The sequence below is a fragment of the Bos indicus genome, chromosome 6 (assembly GCF_029378745.1).
Source record: "Bos indicus isolate NIAB-ARS_2022 breed Sahiwal x Tharparkar chromosome 6, NIAB-ARS_B.indTharparkar_mat_pri_1.0, whole genome shotgun sequence".
Lineage (NCBI taxonomy): Eukaryota > Metazoa > Chordata > Mammalia > Artiodactyla > Bovidae > Bos > Bos indicus.
In genome coordinates, this window is record NC_091765.1 from 25506155 (window position 1) to 25526123 (window position 19969).

At 34.7% G+C, this 19969-nt stretch overlaps 2 protein-coding genes across 7 annotated transcripts in view; one reads left to right on the top strand and one right to left on the bottom strand.

Moving 5' to 3' along the window:
- DNAJB14 (DnaJ heat shock protein family (Hsp40) member B14) overlaps positions 1 to 19969 on the top strand; it is a 41833-nt gene that overhangs the window by 3294 nt on the left and 18570 nt on the right. For 2 of the 3 annotated variants that reach the window (XM_019962395.2, XM_070791152.1), the window contains exons 2-3: positions 10881 to 11052; positions 16372 to 16517. In XM_019962395.2, coding sequence (XP_019817954.1) covers positions 10881 to 11052; positions 16372 to 16517 — 318 coding nt within the window. The remainder of the gene's footprint in view (positions 1 to 10880; positions 11053 to 16371; positions 16518 to 19969) is intronic. The other variant, XM_019962396.2, reaches the window with a different exon arrangement.
- DAPP1 (dual adaptor of phosphotyrosine and 3-phosphoinositides 1) overlaps positions 18031 to 19969 on the bottom strand; it is a 97320-nt gene continuing 95381 nt past the window's right edge. For all 4 annotated transcript variants that reach the window (XM_019962398.2, XM_070791154.1, XM_070791155.1 and 1 more), the window contains one exon: positions 18031 to 18244. The gene's annotated coding sequence lies outside the window, so the exon portion shown is untranslated. The remainder of the gene's footprint in view (positions 18245 to 19969) is intronic.

The window sequence follows — 19969 nt, forward strand, 5'->3', positions numbered from 1 at the left end:
AGACTTGAGGGACAGTTTTAACTTTAAGCATGTAACCACTCCAGACAGAATACCTTGGCTTTTGAAGCCTTGACCGTAACTCCCTTGTAACCTTAATCTTGGGCAAGTTAAATAACCTATCTAGCTTGTAGCTTTTCTGTCTACAAAATAGGACAATAATGTACCAATTTCATAGGGATGGCATGAAGATTAAATGAGTTAATACATGGGAAGCATTTAATAGTGCTTGATAATTTTGGTGTCATTTCTATTTAACAAGTGTGAGACAAAGAGTTTTTAAACCTATAGTCTGTAATTCTTCTATGAAACAAGCAACGTGAATCAATCTACTAAAGATACTGTAAGATATCAAAGCACAATACAGCTGTTGCTTTTAAAGACATGAACATTGGGAAAGTTACGACAGTAACAGTGAAAGTTAATAGTACAATGTATTGTAAGGCAACATGTGATTATGACATAAAGTGATTAGCTACAGTTGTGGTGTAGTCTGAAGACCTTATTCAGATATGGACTTTGCCTCTGACAGATTTGAGTTACTCTGACAGGGATGAGTTACTTATCATTGCCAAGCCTTGTTTAGTTATGTATAACATAAGGATTTCATCACAGGGTTAATGTTAGGCGAAATAGATCATGTGCAAATACTTAACAAAGTGTATTTTACGTAGAATGTTCTCAGATGTATACTGGAATAATTTAAGAATACAGAGGAGGCGGAAAAGATCTAGAACATTTGTATAAGCTCCTGATAAAATATTTAGTGTAGAAGGGAATTGAAGCTATTGTTTAAAATGAAATGAAAAATTGTTATCCCTGAATTTCATGTATTCTAGACCACTTTCACATCTTTATAACTTAGAGCTTAATATTCCTCTTGGATGTATTTTCATGCTAAGGTAGGCAAAATAAAACATTGCATTTTGATTTCTCTTGTTTTTATATAGTAAATGCAAAAATGTGAGTCTAAATTCTAGCTAAATTCCAGAGTTTTTGTTCCCTTTACAATTTTATTCTTGCTAGGTAAGGAATCTGATTGATAAACCACTTAAAAAAATTGGCAAGGGTTTTCCTTAAGGAAAAACTGCATCCTCAAAAGAATCTAGGACATTGCTTGCTTTCTAAGTATTTAGTTGAGAATATTATTTTACAGTTTATTTAAATGGACTTCTAAGCAAATTGGATTTATAACTTTCAAATATTTTCATATTATAAGTTTGGTTTACATTTGAAAGGATTAATATATGTATATGATGCTACATAGGAAATATAAACTTGGAAAATATCAGCAAGAGGAAGTAAATTGCATTTTGATTTCTTAAACTTTATGTTTACTGGATTATTGATATGTTTTAGATTTTTACAGAGAGATACAGCCTCTCAGTTTTAATGCTTTACATTGCTTTTTATTTTTTACATTGCTGTTTTAATACTTTAGTGTTTAATTCTAATTGTTAGGCAGTTTGAAGTATAGATTTTTTTCAGAGAAAAACATTTTAATTATTTTCAAGAGTTTCATAGTAATTTGAACCAAATGGCAGTCTACAGCTTCAAAAATGGCCATCCTGTGTCTACTTAATGAATAGATAACTTATATAATTTGCAACCTCTATCTGTACAATAGCAAATTAAAATAGTCCTCTTTTTATTATTTCCCCTCAGGTGAGAGCTATGTGTAAAGATTTTTCTTCCTTTTTTTTTGCTACTTTATTTTAAAATTTAAACCTGATAAAAAGTTCAAAGTTCTGTTCCCTTTAGTCTCATTTAAAATGATAAAACAGTTAAAACTGTCATTTCACATCTGGAGTATTATTCAGCTATTCCTTTGAAGACAATACCATTTTCTTTCTGTTTCTGACTTAATCAAAATTTAGTGATAAGTGTAAATTATACATTCAAAACAGTTATTTTGGTAGCACTAGTTAAATATTATAAAATGATTTCCACATTTCAGCTAATAACCAAACTGTTTCAGACATTATAGTTGAAGAAAGAATACTAAACTTAGTTTTGAACCTTAATTTAATGGTTTTATTTGTTTATATCCATAACTGTCTTTCTGAGCCTCAATTACGACATCTGTAGGATGCGGATATATTTATTCAACAAATATTTACTGAATCCATGCTTCTTTGTGGCAGGCACTCTTCTCAGAACTAGGGAGTCAGTGATCAATAAGACAGTTCTTGTCCTCTTGGAGCTTACATTTTAGAGAAATGAAATAGGAAATCTCTGCTAGACACAAAAATGGTTCCGTTCCTATCATTCCCTTTTCCTTTCCTAAGCCACAGTTTTCTCATCTGTAGTCTTCACAGGATTATTATGAGGTTAGTTTATTAAGTGCTATAAGAATTTCATGTATTAGTACAATGGCAAAAGTATTTGGATGATTGCTTGGAGTTACTTATATAATATTTGTCTCTTTCTATCATTTTTTATTTACCTGTTTAACATTAAAAAATTGCCTTAAGTTAGGATTAATTTCCATGTGAATTCAGGTACTCATTCCATTCTTAGTTAATATGTAGTTCTCCCTGCTTTGCATTTATTTCTTGTATTATTTATGTATATAGCTCTTCCTCTCCTAGATTAAAAATTGCTCTGCTGTCAGGAACTGTTTTAATGTTATCATCTTTTCTACCAGTCTTTTGCATATACTTGTGGCATCTATAAATCCTGGTTTTCTGGAATGATACCTGTTTAGGTAGTTTTATCTCTTATCAGTGAAGACAATTTGTTCATAAATAAATGAAGCTGTAAGGCTTTTTGTGATAATATATTCACAAATGAAATTTTCCCACAATAGACAAGTATGGGAAAATGTATATAAGGGTTGTCATTGTAGCAAAAATTTGGAAAGAGTCCATCATTGGGAATTATTAAATAAATTGAATTGCCTGTATACACTGTGCACTTAAAAACAATGATGTGCCTCAGTAATTTTCCGTTCAGTGACCCACCTTACCGTGCTCATTGACTATAAGTTTCCAGTTGTCTTTACTGAATTCAGAGTTCAGCCTGCTGTCACTCCCCTATTGCAATAGTCCTGAATAAGGTCTTAAAAAATAAAGATGATGTGCACCTAGATTTATTGCTATAAAATGATATATACATTGAATTATAAACCTATTAAGGGCATGCTACCAACATATGTAGATTATTCTCATTTTGTTTCAAAATATGTAAAAAAGCTAGACAGCTAGCCAACTAGAGTAGCTAGATATATATAAATATATACATATATATTTTTTTATATATATAGCTATATATATATATAACTAGCTACTCTAGTTGGCTATGTATATATTTATATATAGATATATAAATATATCACAATGGTTGAGTGATTTTTTTTTTCTTGTGTGTGATTTATAGGAGATCTTTACTTTATCTTTTTTAAATGAACTGAACAACATTACTTTTATAATCACACAAATAAAAGCTATTTTCAGTTTGCCTGGAATGAAAAAATCTGTTTTCCAAATCATATATTCTTATTTTAGGTTTTGTTAGTGATGGGTATTATATATAATAGGTGTGCAGCAGAACATTATGAAATAAAAATGGATCTTGGTTATTCACTTTTGGATTAGCCACATAAACATTTTTAATACTATGTTTACTTTTTCACTGGTCCTTAATATGGGATATGTATAAATTAAGTACAGATTACATTAATTAAGACATACAAGCAAAGCTGTATGTCTGGAAAATGAACATACAAAATAAGGTTGGACAGTTTTAAAACCAAAAGTAATCTGGTTTATAAGGAGATATCTTATATCTGTTCAACTAATGTTCGTAATACTGCTCATTATTATAAATGTGATCTCATATAATAGCTAAGACATTTAATAAGTCAGAAAAAGGTTGTGAGTTCCAAATTCTGGCAGTACTTGAACTGAACCACATTACCTTCTCAGGCATTGGTTCCAGTGATTGTTAATACAGAAAACCTTGCTGATTCCATTTTTAAGATGATAAAACTGGATATTGGGACACAGAGGTAATGGAACTTGTTCAAATTTTCACTGTTTGGAGCCAAAATGCTTAGTGTGAGTGCATATATATACATAGCCGTTGTTAAGCAGAACCCCTAGGCTCTGAAAGATTTTCAGTATCATAATAACTTGAAAATTTAAAACAGCTATATGATCTTTTGCTTTAGCAATATCCAGCATCTAGCTGTTAGCATGGAAGATGTCCAGAAAAACTGAGAGAATGTGTTTGTGCAAAGAATGAAAGGAATGTACAGATAACTTCTAACTAGCATGCATAGGGACTTTGTGGCCACCTGTAAATATAAATACATATAACCACTTTCCCATCTGGCTTCACAATTTTTTCAAAATAATTTATTCTTTTATAGGCTGAAATAATTCTATAAAGAGACACTTCCCCCTCACCTATCTTAGGGTTACACAGTGGTAGAGTTCATATAGGAAAGGCAAGATACGATAAGTGCTTGACTGCTTTTATCAGTTTTCAAGAAAAGGAATTGACTCCTGTTTTCCAAAAGCAGATAATATCATTTTTTAGATGTGGCTGGTGGAACCTGTTTAGGTTACCTCCTGAGTTTCATAGACACATTCCTAATAGTCTTTAATAATTTTCTTTCTCTTTGGTATGACATAAAGTTTCAGATTTCTCTTATACATTCCCTGTACTAGATCTTGAATCAAACGTAGCTCCAATAAGCCCTGGTTTCTTTTAGTGGAAAATGGTGTTTTAGTATCATGGTCTGGTACAAACGATGCTGTGGTTAATAGATTGTCATTGTTTCTGGGCCTTTTCAGTGTACAGACTAGGGAATTTTTTTTTTTTTAAGTTAAAACATCTTATACATTTATACTAGTAAATGAAATTTAAGTTAAGTATTTTGGGGTCTTTAAACTTTTCTTGCATATATTTCTATCTTTTTCCTTCCACAGTAGTAATCCTGGTTTTCAAGGCCATGGCAAATGGTAGAATATGTCATGATTATTTATTTGCTTTATGCCACATGATATATGTAGTAGTTTCAGTGTAACATTACCAGTACTACCTCACTGATAAAATTACTGAAAACAGTTAAATTTTTTTTTGCATATACTTTCTCAATTTTCCCTCTTCATTTTAGCTTTTTGAAAATTCTGAAATACTTTGAAGCGTATAGGAAAGTCTTAAAAATAGTGTACACTTCCTGTATACATTTCACTCAGTGCTTCCTATTTGATAAAATTTTACTGCATTTGCTTTATCATGCCCCTTCTTTCTCCCTGCTATCTCTCTTCCACCCCCACAGGTATACAATTTGTTCTTATATTTTTTCCAGAACCAATCAAGAGTAAGTTGTAGACATGATATCCTATTACACCTAAGTAATTCAGTGTATGTTTTTTAAGATAAGGACACTCATACATAACAACAGTATAGCTGTCAGAGTCATGAAATTAATGTAAGTACCTCATTCAGATTCTGCCAGTTCTCCCTGTTACGTTGCATTTATTTGCCATATTTTGTTATCTAGATACCATCTTTTCTCTTTTCCTTTTTTAATTTTTATTTTATATTGGAGTATAGTCGATTAACAATATTTTGTTGGTTTTAGGTGTACAGCAAGGTGATTCAGTTATACATGTATCTGTATATTAAATTCTTTTCCCATTTTCACAGAGAGATCCTTGTTGATTATCTGTTTAAAATACAGCAGTGTATTTATTCAAAACTCCCAGTTTATCCCTCTCCCCTACACTTCCCCACCTTGTTCCCTCTATAAGTCTGCAAGTCTTTCTGTTTTGTAAGTAAGTATATTTGTATCATTTTTTTTTAAGATTGAACTTAGAAGCAATATCATAAAATACTTATCTTTCTCTGTTTGACTTACTTCACTTAGTATGATAATCTCAAGGTCCATTCATGTTGCTGCAAATGGCATTATTTCATTCTTTTTAATGGCTTAGTAATATTCCATTGTGTATATGTGCCACATCTTCTTTATCCACTCATCTGTGGATGGACTAGGTTGTTTCCATGTCTTGGCTATTGTAAACCGTGTTTCAGGGAACACTGGGGTGTACATATCATTTTGAACCATTTTTTCTCTGGATATATGCTCAAGAGTGGAATTGCTGGTAGCTCTGTTTTTAGTTTCTTAAGGAACCTCCATACAGTTTTTCATAGTGGCTGTACCAGTTTGCATTCAGCCTCTTTTCTTTCTTGATCTTTGTGTTTTGATGAATGCAGGCCAGCTATTTTATAGATTTTCCCTCAATTTAGGTTTGGCTGACATTTCCTTATGAATTTTTGGCAGGCATACCATAGAAGTGATGTTGCATTCTTAGTGTAACGTATCAGGGAACATACTGATTTGGTCCTTACTGATGAGGTTAACTTTGATCACTTGGTGAAGCTGGTGTTACCAGGTTTGTCTACTCTAAACTTACTTTTTTTCCCCTCTTGTAATTAATAAATATTTTGTGGGAAAATACTTTAAAACTCTGAATGTCCTATTCTACAACAAATTTCCAAAGCTCCTTTTAGCATTCATTGATGATTCTTTCCAGAATAAATTTCTGATGGTTGCCAAATGTTGGTTTTCTTATTCCATTATTCCTTCTACAGTTTATTAATTGACATTCAACCTTATTTATTAACATGGATTCCTATTTAATCTATTATTATCACTGTTCATTTTGATGTTCAGATTGCCTCAGATTTAATCAGTAGGAGCCCCTTCAAGCTCCTGTATCTTATGACATGTCCTCATCATTCTTTGAATTTCTTTACTTTCAAACACAAAAAAGTTTTCAAGCTCATTTCTCTGCCCTCGGAATCAATTCTTGCCCCAGGAGTCCTGATTCTTTTTAGTGGATAATGATACTTGGAAACTAATATATAGACACTTGATAAGCTCATTGCTACAAGTGTGTCATTGCCTCCAGATCCTCTCAGTAGACAGAGCTAAGAAATATATATATGCATGATGCATGAATGTATGTGTATGTGTATCTGTGTGTTATATGCGTTGGAAGTAAAGTTATGACCAACCTAGATAGCATATTCAAAAGCAGAGACATTACTTTGCCAACAAAGGTTCGTCTAGTCAAGGCTATGGTTTTTCCTGTGTTATGGAATGTGAGAGTTGGACTGTGAAGAAGGCTGAGCGCCAAAGAATTGATGCTTTTGAACTGTGATGTTGAGGAAGACGCTTGAGAGTCCCTTGGACTGCAAAGAGATCCAACCAGTCCATTCTGAAGGAGATCAGCCCTGGGTGTTCTTTGGAAGGAATGATGCTAAAGCTGAAACTCCAGTACTTTGGCCACCTCATACGAAGAGTTGACTCATTGGAAAAGACTCTGATGCTGGGAGGGATTGGGGGCGGGAGGAGAAGAGGACGACAGAGGATGAGATGGCTGGATGGCATCACTGACTCGATGGACGTGAGTCTGGGTGAACTCCTGGAGTTGGTGATGGACAGGGAGGCCTGGTGTGCTGCAGTTCATGGGGTCGCAAAGAGTCGGACATGACTGAGCGACTCAACTGAACTGAACTGAACTGAATGAGAGCCTACTGTTCAGCACAGAGAACTCTATTCAATGCTCTATGTTGACTTAAATGAGAAAGGAGTCCAAAATAGCTACCTAATTAAGAGCCTTTCTGTACCATCTACAACTAAATTGTTATAAAAACTAAATATCTTATGTCTTTGGTGACCTCTTGAATGCATGAGCTATGAAAAAGATTTGGAAGAAAGTTCTCTTATATGTTCAGTTCAGTTCAGTCACTCAGTTGTGTTCAACTCTTTGCAACCCCATGAACTGCAGCATGCCAGGCTTCCCTGTCCTTTACCAACTCTGGGAGCTTGCTCAAACTCATGTCCATTGAGTCAGTGATGCCATCCAACCATCTCATCCTCTCGTCCCCTTCTCTCCTTCCTTCAATTTTTCCCAGCATCAGAATCTTTTCCAGTGAGTCAGTTCTTCTCATCAGGTGGCCAAAGTATTGGAGTTTGAGCTTCAGCAACAGTCCTTCCAATGAATATTCAGTACTGATTTCCTTGAGGATTGCCTGGTTGGATCTCCTTGCAGTCCAAGGGACTCTCAAGAGTCTTCTCCAACACCACAGTTCAAAAGCATCAATTCTTTGGCGCTCAGCTTTCTTTATAGTCCAACTCTCACATCCCTACATGACTACTTGAAAAACCATAGCTTTGACTAGACAGACCTTTGTTGGTAAAGTAATGTCTCTGCTTTTTAATATGCTGTCTAGGTTGGTCATAACTTTGCTTCCAAGGAGCAAGCGTCTTTTAATTTCATGGCTACAGTCACCATCTGCAGTGATTTTGGAGCCCAAGAAAATAAAAGTCTGTCACTGATTCCGTTGTTTCCCCATCTATTTCCCATGAAGTAATGGGACCAGATGCCATGATCTTAGTTTTCTGCATGTTGAGTTTTAAGCCAACTTTTTCTCTCTCCTCTTTTACTTTCATCAAGAGGCTCTTTAGTTCTTCACTTTCTGCCATAAGGGTGGTGTCATCTGTGTATGTGAGGTTATTGATATTTCTCCCAGCTGTCTTGATTCCAGCTTGTGCTTCTTCCAGCCCAGTGTTTCTCATAATGTACTCTGCATAGAAGTTAAATAAGCAGAGTGACAGTATACATCCTTGACATACTACTTTCCCAATTTGGAACCAGTCTGTTGTTCCATGTCTAGTTCTAACTGTTGCTTCTTGTCCTGCATACAGATTTCTCAGAAGGCAGGTAAAGTGGTCTGGTATTCCCATCTCTTTAAGAATTCTCCAGAGTTTGTTGTGATCCACACAGTCAAAGGCTTTAGTATATTCAGTGAAGCAGATGTTTTTCTGGAATATTGAAAATAATTACTGGCAGTTCTCTGGTGATCTACTGTTAGGATTCAGCACTTTCATGACCATGACCTGGTTTCAATACCTGGTCAGGGAGCTGAGATCTCACAGGCTGTGCGGCAATGACTGCTGGATTTTTTTTAATATCTATATAGCAGCTTTGGTGGTGGTGGTGTAGTCACTAAGTCATGTCTGACTCTTGCAAACCCATGGACTGTAGCCTGCCAGGGTCCTCTGTTTGTGGGATTCTCCAGGCAAGAGTACTGGAGTGGGTTGCCATTTTCTTCTCCAGGGGATCTTCCTGACCCAGGGATCGAACCCAGGTCTCCAGCATTGCAAGCAGACTCTTTACCAACTGAGCTACAAGGGAATATATATAGTGCTTTACTGAGATGTAATTCACATATCTCACAGCTCATTCAGAGCATACCACTCCGTGGATTCACAGAGTTGTGCAGCCATTGCAACCATTAATTTTAGAACATTTTCTTCATCACAGAAAGAAATCTCATACTCACTAGCAATCACTTCTTACTTCTCCCAGAGTTCATCCTTCCCTCCCCTTGGCAACAACTGACCTTTCTGTCTCTAGATTTGCCTCTAGATTTTGTATAAATGGTATCATACAGTATATTGTCTCTTGTGACTGACTTTTTTCACTTGATATGTTTTCAAGGTTCAGCCGTACTGCAGCATATATCAGTACTTCATTTTTTTTTGATTGTCATAGTATTCCATTGTATGGACCTGTCACATTTTATTCATCTACTCATCAGTTGATGGACATTTCAATTGTTTCCACTTTTTTCCTATTATGAACAATACTGTTATGAACATATGTGAACCAGTTTTTGTATATATGTTTTCATTTCTCATGGATATACACTGAGAGATAGAAATATTGGGTCAGATAATAACTATATGTTTAATCTTTGCAAAAACTACCAGATCTTTTTTCAAAGCAAGCACCCCATTTCCTATTACCACTAGCAATATATGAGTGTTCCCATTTTCCTAGTAATACATCCTGGTCAACATGTTATTGTCCACCTTGTTGATTATAGTCATCCTAGTAGATGTAAAGTGGTATCTCAAGGTAGTAAATATCTTCCAGTGAAATCTTAGTGATAATTTTATCAGTGTTTGTTTGTTTGAAAATGTTTTTAATCTTACATAATTTCCAGAAAATTAGTGCAGAACTCCGGAGAAGGCAATGGCACCCCACTCCAGTACTCTTGACTGGAAAATCCCATGGACGAAGGAGCCGGGTGGGCTGCAGTCCATGGGGTTGCTAAGAGTCGGACATGACTGAAGCAACTTAGCAGCAGCAGCAGCAGTGCAGAACTCAAGTTGACAGTTATTCTCTGTGACCATTTTGAAGCTATTGCTCAATTTAGCTGCCATTGTTGCTTTTGGGAAATAAGTGTGTGTGTGTGTGTGTGTGTGTGTGTGTGTGTGTGTGTGTGTGTGTATTTGTGTGTGTGTGAAGTCGCTCAGTCATGTCCGACTCTTTACGACCCCATGGACTGTAGCCCACCAGGCTCCTTTGTCCATGGGATTCTCCAGGCAAGAGTACTGGAGTGGGTTGCTGTGTCCTTCTCCAGGGGATCTTCCCAACCCAGGGATCAAACCCGGGTCTCCCGCATTGCAGGCAGATGCTTTATCCTCTGAGCCACCAGGGAAGCCACCAGGGAACTTGTTTCTTTGTAGATAATCTCATTGGCTACTTTAAGGATTATTGTTTTCTTTGGTATTTGGCAGTTTCACCATGATATTACAAATAAAGTATGTCATAAGAAATTAGGTGATAGTAATTTTGAGTTATTAACATTAAACTTAATATTCTACTTCTAAATAGTGATTAGTGATCTGTGAACAGCTATACATAAGGGAATGCTTACTATCTATTTAAAAAGGCCCTATGGTGTATCTTTCTGGAGTACACATTTTGTCAGCTTTATAACTTTCTTCTCAAGACCATGTGTATGTATCTTGATGTAAACAGATGGAGTATGCTTTCCATATCTTTCTACAGCACTGTTGGAAATTATCATGAAAAATGGAAGCACTGCTGGAAATAGCCCTCATTGCCGAAAACCATCAGGTGGTGGTGATCAAAGCAAACCTAATTGCACAAAGGACAGCTCATCTGGTAGTGGTGAAAGTGGAAAAGGCTACACCAAAGACCAAGTGGATGGAGTTCTCAGGTAGGAATGAATATGACTTATATATATGTCAGTTGTTGTTGATGCTAATGTAAGTTTAATGTTGTAACACCTAAAAAATGGGTTTTAATTACAATTCAGTAGAAGAACAGACATTGAGGAGTTGAACTCTTGGTGTCTTATGCTTCATATTCTTTATAAAGTAGTGTAAATTACCAATTCTATTGAAATTTCCATCTTTTAAATATAAGGCACAAAACTAATTACCAAAAAAATTTTTTTTTAGGAAGATTGCTTCAATTTTTTGACACAGTACAGTGAAACCTTCCCTGATGGCTCAGTGGTAAAAAAATCCCCTTGCCAATGCAGGAGACATGGGTTTTATCCCTGGGTCTGGAAGATCCCCTGGAGAAGGGAGTAGCAACTCAACTCCAGTATTCTTGCCTGGGCAATCCCATGGACAGAGGAGCCTGATGGGCTATAGTCCAGGGGGTCACAAAAGAGACAGACAAGACTTAGCAACTAAACAAACAAAAAAACAAACAACAGCAACAGCAAATGTATATATATATATATGTATGAAGGAGAATTTCATATGAGGAGAATATTGAGTGCGATTGCAAAGCATTTTCAATTTTCTACTTATATAAATGAAGGATAACTTTTTTTCTATTTATATTCTTTCTTTAAGGCTGTCTTTATATATAGCAAATACTATAGTCTTCTCCTTTTAATATTTTTTCTTACTCTCATTGTTCTGCTTCAGTGTTATATTTTTACTTCATGATACACCTCTACTTAAAGCAGGAAAATTAGGTAGAATTGGTAAATTATGAACTGGGTTTTGGAGATTTAACTTTATTAATTTTGTAATTAAGAAAATCTTTTCTGGAAAGAAAATGAACTGAGTATGAAACACTAGAAAAAATACTGTTATTTTTTCTGTACACAACATCAATACACCTTAAGGAGGCTGTATTGATGTTGTACTGGAATTGCTCTCTAGGGAATCTAAAGTATAAGGGTGAAGGACTCTGATTAATCAGATAGTTCAACTTGAAGAGTGAATAGCAGGGAACTAGCTTAAGTGAAGAGTAGGTAAAGCTAGTTTTCTTTCTCTTTTGCCCTTTCTTATTATCCTCTTTTAACCGTACTTCCTTTTTTTTTTTTGTTTTTCCTTTTTTTCTCCATTCTTATTTTTAGTTAGTTCTTTTTAACTCAGCATTATTTGGAATTGAAGTTATTTTTAAATTAAGTATCAATGTATTTATATTTTACTTTTTTTCATACATATGCTAAAGTTTAAATGTAACATTTTATCTGTGTGTGACAACAATAAGAACAAAGACTCCCTAACTATGATGAAATCATGATAAAGGGTATTCGATTGGCCTGAATGGTAGTGAAGTCCTTTAAGAATTATAAATAATGTTGGTGACCACTTTTATAACTGTAGTGTTGGGTCAGAGGCTGAATAAGTGAGATAAGTGAAAAAATGAGAGATTTGCTTTTGAATTCCTTTAAGAAAAAGCTTATACTAAACAGTGTGCCGAAATGTGTTCTAGGAAGCCATCTCTCTCCAAAAACCAAATTGTATTTTCTGCTAGAAATTACTTTTTACTAGGAGAACATATTCTCAGTAAAAGACCTAGAGTGAATTTTGTTATATGTGATTTTTATTTAGAATTATTTTAAATTTGTTTCTAAAGAAAGACTATAGAATCACCTGTATATTGGAAAATATACCCCCTTCCCCAAACAATTGAAATTTTGGAGAATAGGAATCTCCTGAATCTGATATTATTTTAAAAAAATCTCTTTTCTTCATTTCTTCTTCTCTAGCCTTGAAAGGAGAACAGGAGTAGCTCAAGATATGGTAGAAATAAAGAAGAGCAGTGTTTTGTTTTCCGCTCTTTTTCAGTAGTTAGGCAGGGGGACATTTTGAGAATAGAAGAATGAAAGATGATGGTGGGTGCACATCCACTTTTGTATGTGGCCACAATTGGGCAGAGGGAAATAAAATGTTGAGAGAGATCCTGTCTGTTGGGTCTGTATTCTCTGTGAAATTGGAGATGAAGTTATCCTCTGAGGTTTAGAAGAAAGAAATGAGATTGAAAGCTTGAGAAGAATAGTGAAAGTATGGAATACTTGCAGCCAGAAAGGCAGACAGGAAGGCAAGATTGCTGGCTAGCACTGAGGAGCCAGCCAAGTTTCAGACTGAATTCTTAGTGAGTTACAAGAATTAGCTTAGTTTTGTGCCTGTGTTTAGAGATGGTTTCTCTGGTCAATTTTAGCATACCTTTTTATTGTATTACATAAATGTAGTTTTGGGGGGGATTAATATGATCAGAACATTCTTTAATAGAATCCCTGAGTTATTCAGAGTATTTCATTTGCTACCTTATATAAGAGTTGCTTAGCTTTAGCTAATCATGTAACACTTATTCATCATATTAGCCTTCATCAGTGTTGCTTTAGTGAGGTAACAGATCACCAGCAAACACTTACATGCTGTGTGTTTTTGTTTTACCTGTACACTGGGGATTTTTCTGAAGAAAGCCATGTTATCTTGCTGGTTAGCATGATTATGCAAACAAGTTGCTCAGTGACATTTTGGCTCAAAGGGAGAAGCCATGCAATAATACTGCATCCATTGCATAAGTAAGAGCTAGCGTACAGTAAGACTGAACAAAAAGTGTGTAACTTTGTAAAACTCATATTCTGTGAAACTAAGCACTGTTTATTGTCTCCAAGTGTTGAAATGTGTTGAAAAATCACAGTGCAAAAGGTGTCCTAGGTCTTATTTGAGGAGATTTTTAATATCTCATTGGAAAAAAAGCCCATCTTTTTCTTTTAAAAATATAAGATCAGTGTGAAATCATTAACTGGCCATCATTATATTTATCAGTTAGGAACATTTCTGTATAACTGTTAAAATTATTTGAATTATGGGGATTTCATTAGGATTGGTTTTAAGCTATAGTTCTTTAAATGGAAACAAATCATTTTGCTAAATTTATAAAATAAATAATCTTTTGTCTCAGGAATAAAGAATTATTTTCCTAAATACCAATTAAATTTGGAGTACATTTAAAAATCATCTATAATAACAACAACAAAAAGTCATCTATAACATATGAAAAAAGAATAGAACAAGGCCTCCCTGCCCCAGCCAGTATGCTTTGTAGCACATAAAGGAAGACATAAAAGTTGAGCCATGCATACTTCTCCCTTGTTGAGCTCCCAGACAGATCTTTCTGGCCTTTGTCCACAATGTTTCCTTCCAGTGCAGGTAACAGTTTACCTCTTTTTAATTTATTTTCTTTTTCCTTACTTCCTTTCTTTTTTAATTCTTCAATGAGAATGGAGAAGCAGGAGCAAACTATAAAAACTGTGACAAATGCATTTAGCTGGTGAAAATGAGTATGATGAACAATATATGGATTAAAATTAATACATGAATGGTAGTTTCTTGCTTAGGTGTGAAAAGTTAAGTAAATGAGTATGTTTAGCATTACTTGAAATATGTAGTCTACAGTTTGTCCATTGGTGACATTGACTTTATACCTCTCTACTGGCTTCTCAAAGAATTTCTCCTCTTCTGGACACAGTAGGTGTTCTGTACATGTCCTTCTTCCCTTTATTTTTGTCACATAGTTACTTAACATATCTAGGAAAATGAGTCTCTACAAAGGTAGAGTAATCATTTTCTGTTTTGTTCACTAACTGATCTCAAGAACCCTGGGATATAAATATTACTGACTCAGTAATGAGTCAATAAATATTATTTCCTAAATAAAGGAAATGCCATGCTTATGAAATAAACTGACTTGTGTCAATATTTATTATCTAAAGTAGAAGAGTCTAATTTTAATTATTATTACTATGAAGAAGACTGCCTAACAGATTTTTGTTGATGTGATTATAAAATAATTCTGTAATCTTTTCAGTGTGTTCTCTTTTTACCCTTGTTCATATAACAAATGATGAGTGCTTTCATTACGAAAGGAGAACTAAAGTTCATTTATTCCATAAATATTTACTGAGAACCCCTCATGTACCAAGCACTGTGATGACTAATAGGTGTAGTAGCGAAAAAAGGTCAATCTTTTCTCTTTTCTTTGAACACCTAGAGTCAGCCTTTGCAGTCCTCTAGCTGTCAATGAACAATTGTGCCTCAGATCCATTAACCTGTTACTACCTGTCATCAAGCCACTCATACATGGAACACATTTAAAATCATAAAGTACACACCAAAAAATATGTAAAATATATCTGTATTTTAGAGAAGGAAAATTATTAGGTCATGAGAAAATGTAAGCATCCAAAAGGATTACTGTTCTTTGCTCCATTTGCAGTACTTCTTTTCCTAACCTACTTCAAAGACTCTGGGCTTAAATATTGCATATTTAGGGTTATAAACTATGTAAGTAGTCTTTTAAGAGTATGTTCATCAAAATGAAAATCAGGTGTAACAAATATGTTTGAGTCCCATAATGTATTTTATTATGAGATTTTATCTTTCATGGAGAGTGACACACGTGAACTCTCTTTAACATTGCTTGGCTGAATTCACTTGCTTTGACATTTAAGCCATGGGATACAGTAGTTGTTTTACATGCACTAAACTGTTGCTTTGCTATTTGGTTAGGTTTGCATTATGCAACAACAAAACTCTTGAAATGCAATGTCTGTTAATCTTTAGCTGTGACATCTTGAGAGGAGTTTTGGGATTTCTTATATATTTAAGAGTACTGTAAAATTGTTCTTACTCGCTCATTTTAGTATGTGCTCTGTCCTACATCCACATTTGTTATGAGCTTTGCTTTACTTCTCTGTAGTTGAGATAAATTGTACAAGGACATTCTCATGGTTAATTCTTCTTAGAGAGGGGTTGGAAAAATGGTCTGTGGTTGAAAAGAGAATGGAGCAATGACCCTTAATGGATAAACTATCATTTAATATTGAGAAAACAATCCACAAATAGTTCTTTATACTATTCTGGTGTTCATTGGAAGGACTGATGCTAAAGCTGAATCTCCAGTACTTTGGCCACCTCATGCAAAGAGTTGACTCACTGGAAAAGACCCTGATGCTGGGAGGGATTGGGGGCAGGAGTTGAAGGGGACGACAGAGGATGAGATGGCTGGATGGCATCACTGACTCGATGGACATGAGTCTCAGTGAACTCTGGGAGTTGGTGATGGACAGGGAGGCCTGGCGTGCTGCGATTCATGGGGTCTCAAAGAGTCAGACATGACTGAGTGACTGAACTGAACTGAACTGAATCAATAAAAAATTAGAAGTATTACTCAAAGTTCTTCCTTGAAATTTACTTATAACACACTCTCTTGTTCACAGCATAAACAAATGTAAAAATTACTATGAAGTACTTGGAGTAACCAAAGATGCTGGTGATGAAGATTTGAAAAAAGCTTATAGAAAGCTTGCTTTGAAGTTTCATCCAGACAAAAACCATGCACCTGGAGCAACAGATGCTTTTAAAAGTAAAGTAAACCTTTTAAAGCAATTTTCTAAGCTCTTTTTAGAATTCACTTTATAGTATTTCAGATACTAAGTCCTACCTTTAGACTGGTGCGTAAGCATTTTAGACTGGTGAGGACCAGCATAAGCATGGGTCCTCAAAATCCTTTAAAACTTAACTTGTTATACCAAGAGCCAAACAAATGCTGTTTGGCTTCACAAAAGCATCATGTCAGCGTTTGCAAATTTCAAAGTAACTTTTCTAGATACACAAGCATGCTTTCTTGTTTACCACACAAGTAGTGTGATGACTATGCATGAGCTTCTAGCATTTTACCAGCTGGATCTAAAGGAGTTAAAAGTAAAATATATTTTCTGTGAGTTTTTTAAATATTAGAGACTGTCTAGAATTGGAAAATTACTTAGAATCACTGTTTGTCCAGTGTTCTTCTATTTCTGTTAACTCCAGACAATTTTTTGCATTTTTCATATGTAGTTCTAACATGATTTTTTTTTTCAAGAATGTTTGTTTCCTCTTAGCTACTATTCATTTTTCTTCATTTTCTTTATTACTTCAGTTTTATTTTGTCAATTTAGTAAACAAGTGTGAGAGAACTGATTTTATAATTTCATGTTTATTACAATTTATTCATAGGAGTTATTTTCTGGTTAATAAGAAAATGCTTAAGTTATTATTTGTTTTTGTGAATTTGGCATTCATAGAGCCAACGTATGATGTTTACGGTGAAATGCTGGGGTTTTGGAATAACAGAAAGGAGATACTAATTTTTTAAATTTTCCTAAAAAATAGATGACTCAATTGGTCACTCAACAAAATACCGTTAAAATTGTTTCCAGAATAGTTTTATTTCTTAAAGGAAGTTGCCAATCTGCATACATTTGGGGATTATTAATATAGTTCAATAAAAGCAGCTGCCAAAGTGGTACTGGTGAAATTAAGATATCACTGTGACAGTGAGAACCTTCTCTGATTGTTTCCTTAAATTAAAAGTAGCATATTGAAAGTACAGGAAAAGTTTCTTTACTCAAAAACACTAGCTTTTACCACATATTCCCCCCACAAAGGTAAAAAATTTTTTTTCACATTCAGAATTAAACTCATTTAATTTAAAATTTTTTGTGTTTTTAAGATGTTTAAAATGTTTGGCAGTGAAATATTTGCATGTCTGTGATCTGTTAGATGATTTCAGTATTAATTCTTCATTAATGCTAAGAACATGCTTCTTTCTCCCATTTCTGTATTGAAGTTGTGTTATTAATAGCATTATTGGTCTTAGAATAACAGTGAGTGGATCTACCAATATTTTTACAGCTTGTGTTGTGTTTTGAAGAGATGAGCAACATAAATGTCATCCCACACAGACACTCAGAGAAGTTTTACAAAGGTGATGCTACTTTGATGTGGTACATTTCAGAATCTAATGCTCTAATTTGCAAAACTAGAAACAATATTGATCAACATGCTGGGTGATGACTCATCTGTAGAGGAAAGGTGCACATTATTCAATACACAGGTTATTTGTAAATCAGAATGCCAGTTTATTAATTCCAAAGAGGATCATACTAGGGTGGTGGTTGATGAACCCATTTTTCATTGAGTAGAAACTACATAGAAAACGCAGATTGTTGGAACTTCCCTGGTGATCCAGTGGTTACGACTCTGTGCTTCCATTTCAAGGGGCATAGGTTCAATCCCTGGATGGGGAATCCTGCATGCCACATGGTGCAGCTATAAAGAAATAAAAGAAAACCCAGACTGTAAGCCACAGAAGATTGGTGAACAAAGGTAGTTAATTAGACAATATTACTGCTAGTGTGTCATCACAGAGAAGTGGCAAGTTTCCTTCATTCAAGTGGCAAGATCCTTCATAGGATCTTTTCATGACCTTCTGAATCATCTTATTTTCTCCTTAATCAATTGATCTTAACTTCTGTGTCTGGGATACCAAGCTATTTAGTCTAAATAAAGACTATAGTTTTTTGTTTGTATAAGAAGTAAGTATAGATTTATTGCTCTGTGATTGCTAAAATACTTTTTACAGAAGATGGAAACCTTTTTTTTTTTTAATTTCCTTCAAGAATAGAAAAAGAGACAGTTAGTTAAGGAATGAGATTAGGTAGAGGATATATTTTCATTGTGTTTTGTAAAACTGTAAAAATAAAAGCTTACCAGCAAAGAGGGTAGATTAAATAAACTAAGGTCATATAGCTCTTTGTCGTTTAATTAGGTTTTTGAACTTCTCAAGGCAGGGAATATTTTATTTACATCTAGACAATAACTTGCATAATATGTATAAACATACCTTTAAAAATATTTGAAATATATCCCTTTCCTTCTCTCTGATGTGGATATTTTCAAAATATGCCCTGTCTGCATTTATCTTCAAAGACTCCAAGTATTTCGTAGACTGTTTGAATAATACATGTGCCTGGTGACATATGCATGAATCTGATTACAAAGGGCATTGATTAACTGTATGTTTGTTTGTTTGTTAAATAATAATGGATCAGATGCTACTGCCTATGTCAGGTTTTGTAGTTCAGTATTCTTTTTTTTCTTTCTTTTTGACTGTGCTAGGTCTTCATTGATACATGGGCTTTTCTCTAGTTGTGGCAAGCAGAAGCTACTCTCTAGTAATGTTGCATAGGCTTCTCATTGCAATGGCTTCTCCTGTTGCAGAGCCAGGCTCTAGGGCACATGAGCTTCAGTAGTTGTGGTTTCCGGGCTCTCGAGCACAGGCTCAGTAGTTGTGGCTCACGAGCTTAGTTGATCCGAGGCATGTGGTGGGATCTTCCTGGACCAGGGATTGAACCTGTGTCATCTGCATTGGCAGGTGGATTCTTTACCACTGAGCCACAAGAGAAGCCCCTCAGTATTCTTAACATCTAGACTGATTTTCTAAGAATAGAGAAGTCAGTCTACCTTGTGGGCTAAAGTTCTAGAGAAATACAAGAAGAAAATATGAGATATCCTCTTATTAAATGAATTTGTAATTTATGAAGAGGAGACAAATCTCACACAGAACATTTGGAATAATAGTAATATCTAGCATTCAACAAGCATTTTATAGTTTTTCATTCCCATTTTTAAAACTTTAATGCTATTAAAAATCTTCTGAAGTAAACAGGAACCAGTGTCATCCCTTTGCAAGTAAGAAAATGTGAATCTCAAAGAGATTAACTGATTTACCCAGGATCTCCCAGAAGACTGACTGTAATTAAAATTCAAAACATAGAATAAAGATATCCAAAGAAAAGCCAGATAGGTACAGTAGAGTTATAATCAGAGTAATTGGAGAAGCTTCCATATTATATGTGGGAATTATGTATTCTCAAGATGAGTGTGATTTCTTTGGTTAGAGAAGATGGCAAAAACTTGGGTATGAGAATGAGGGAAGTGATTTAAAAGTCATTGAGGACTTCCACTTTCAGGAAGACTTTTCCCTGTTATTCA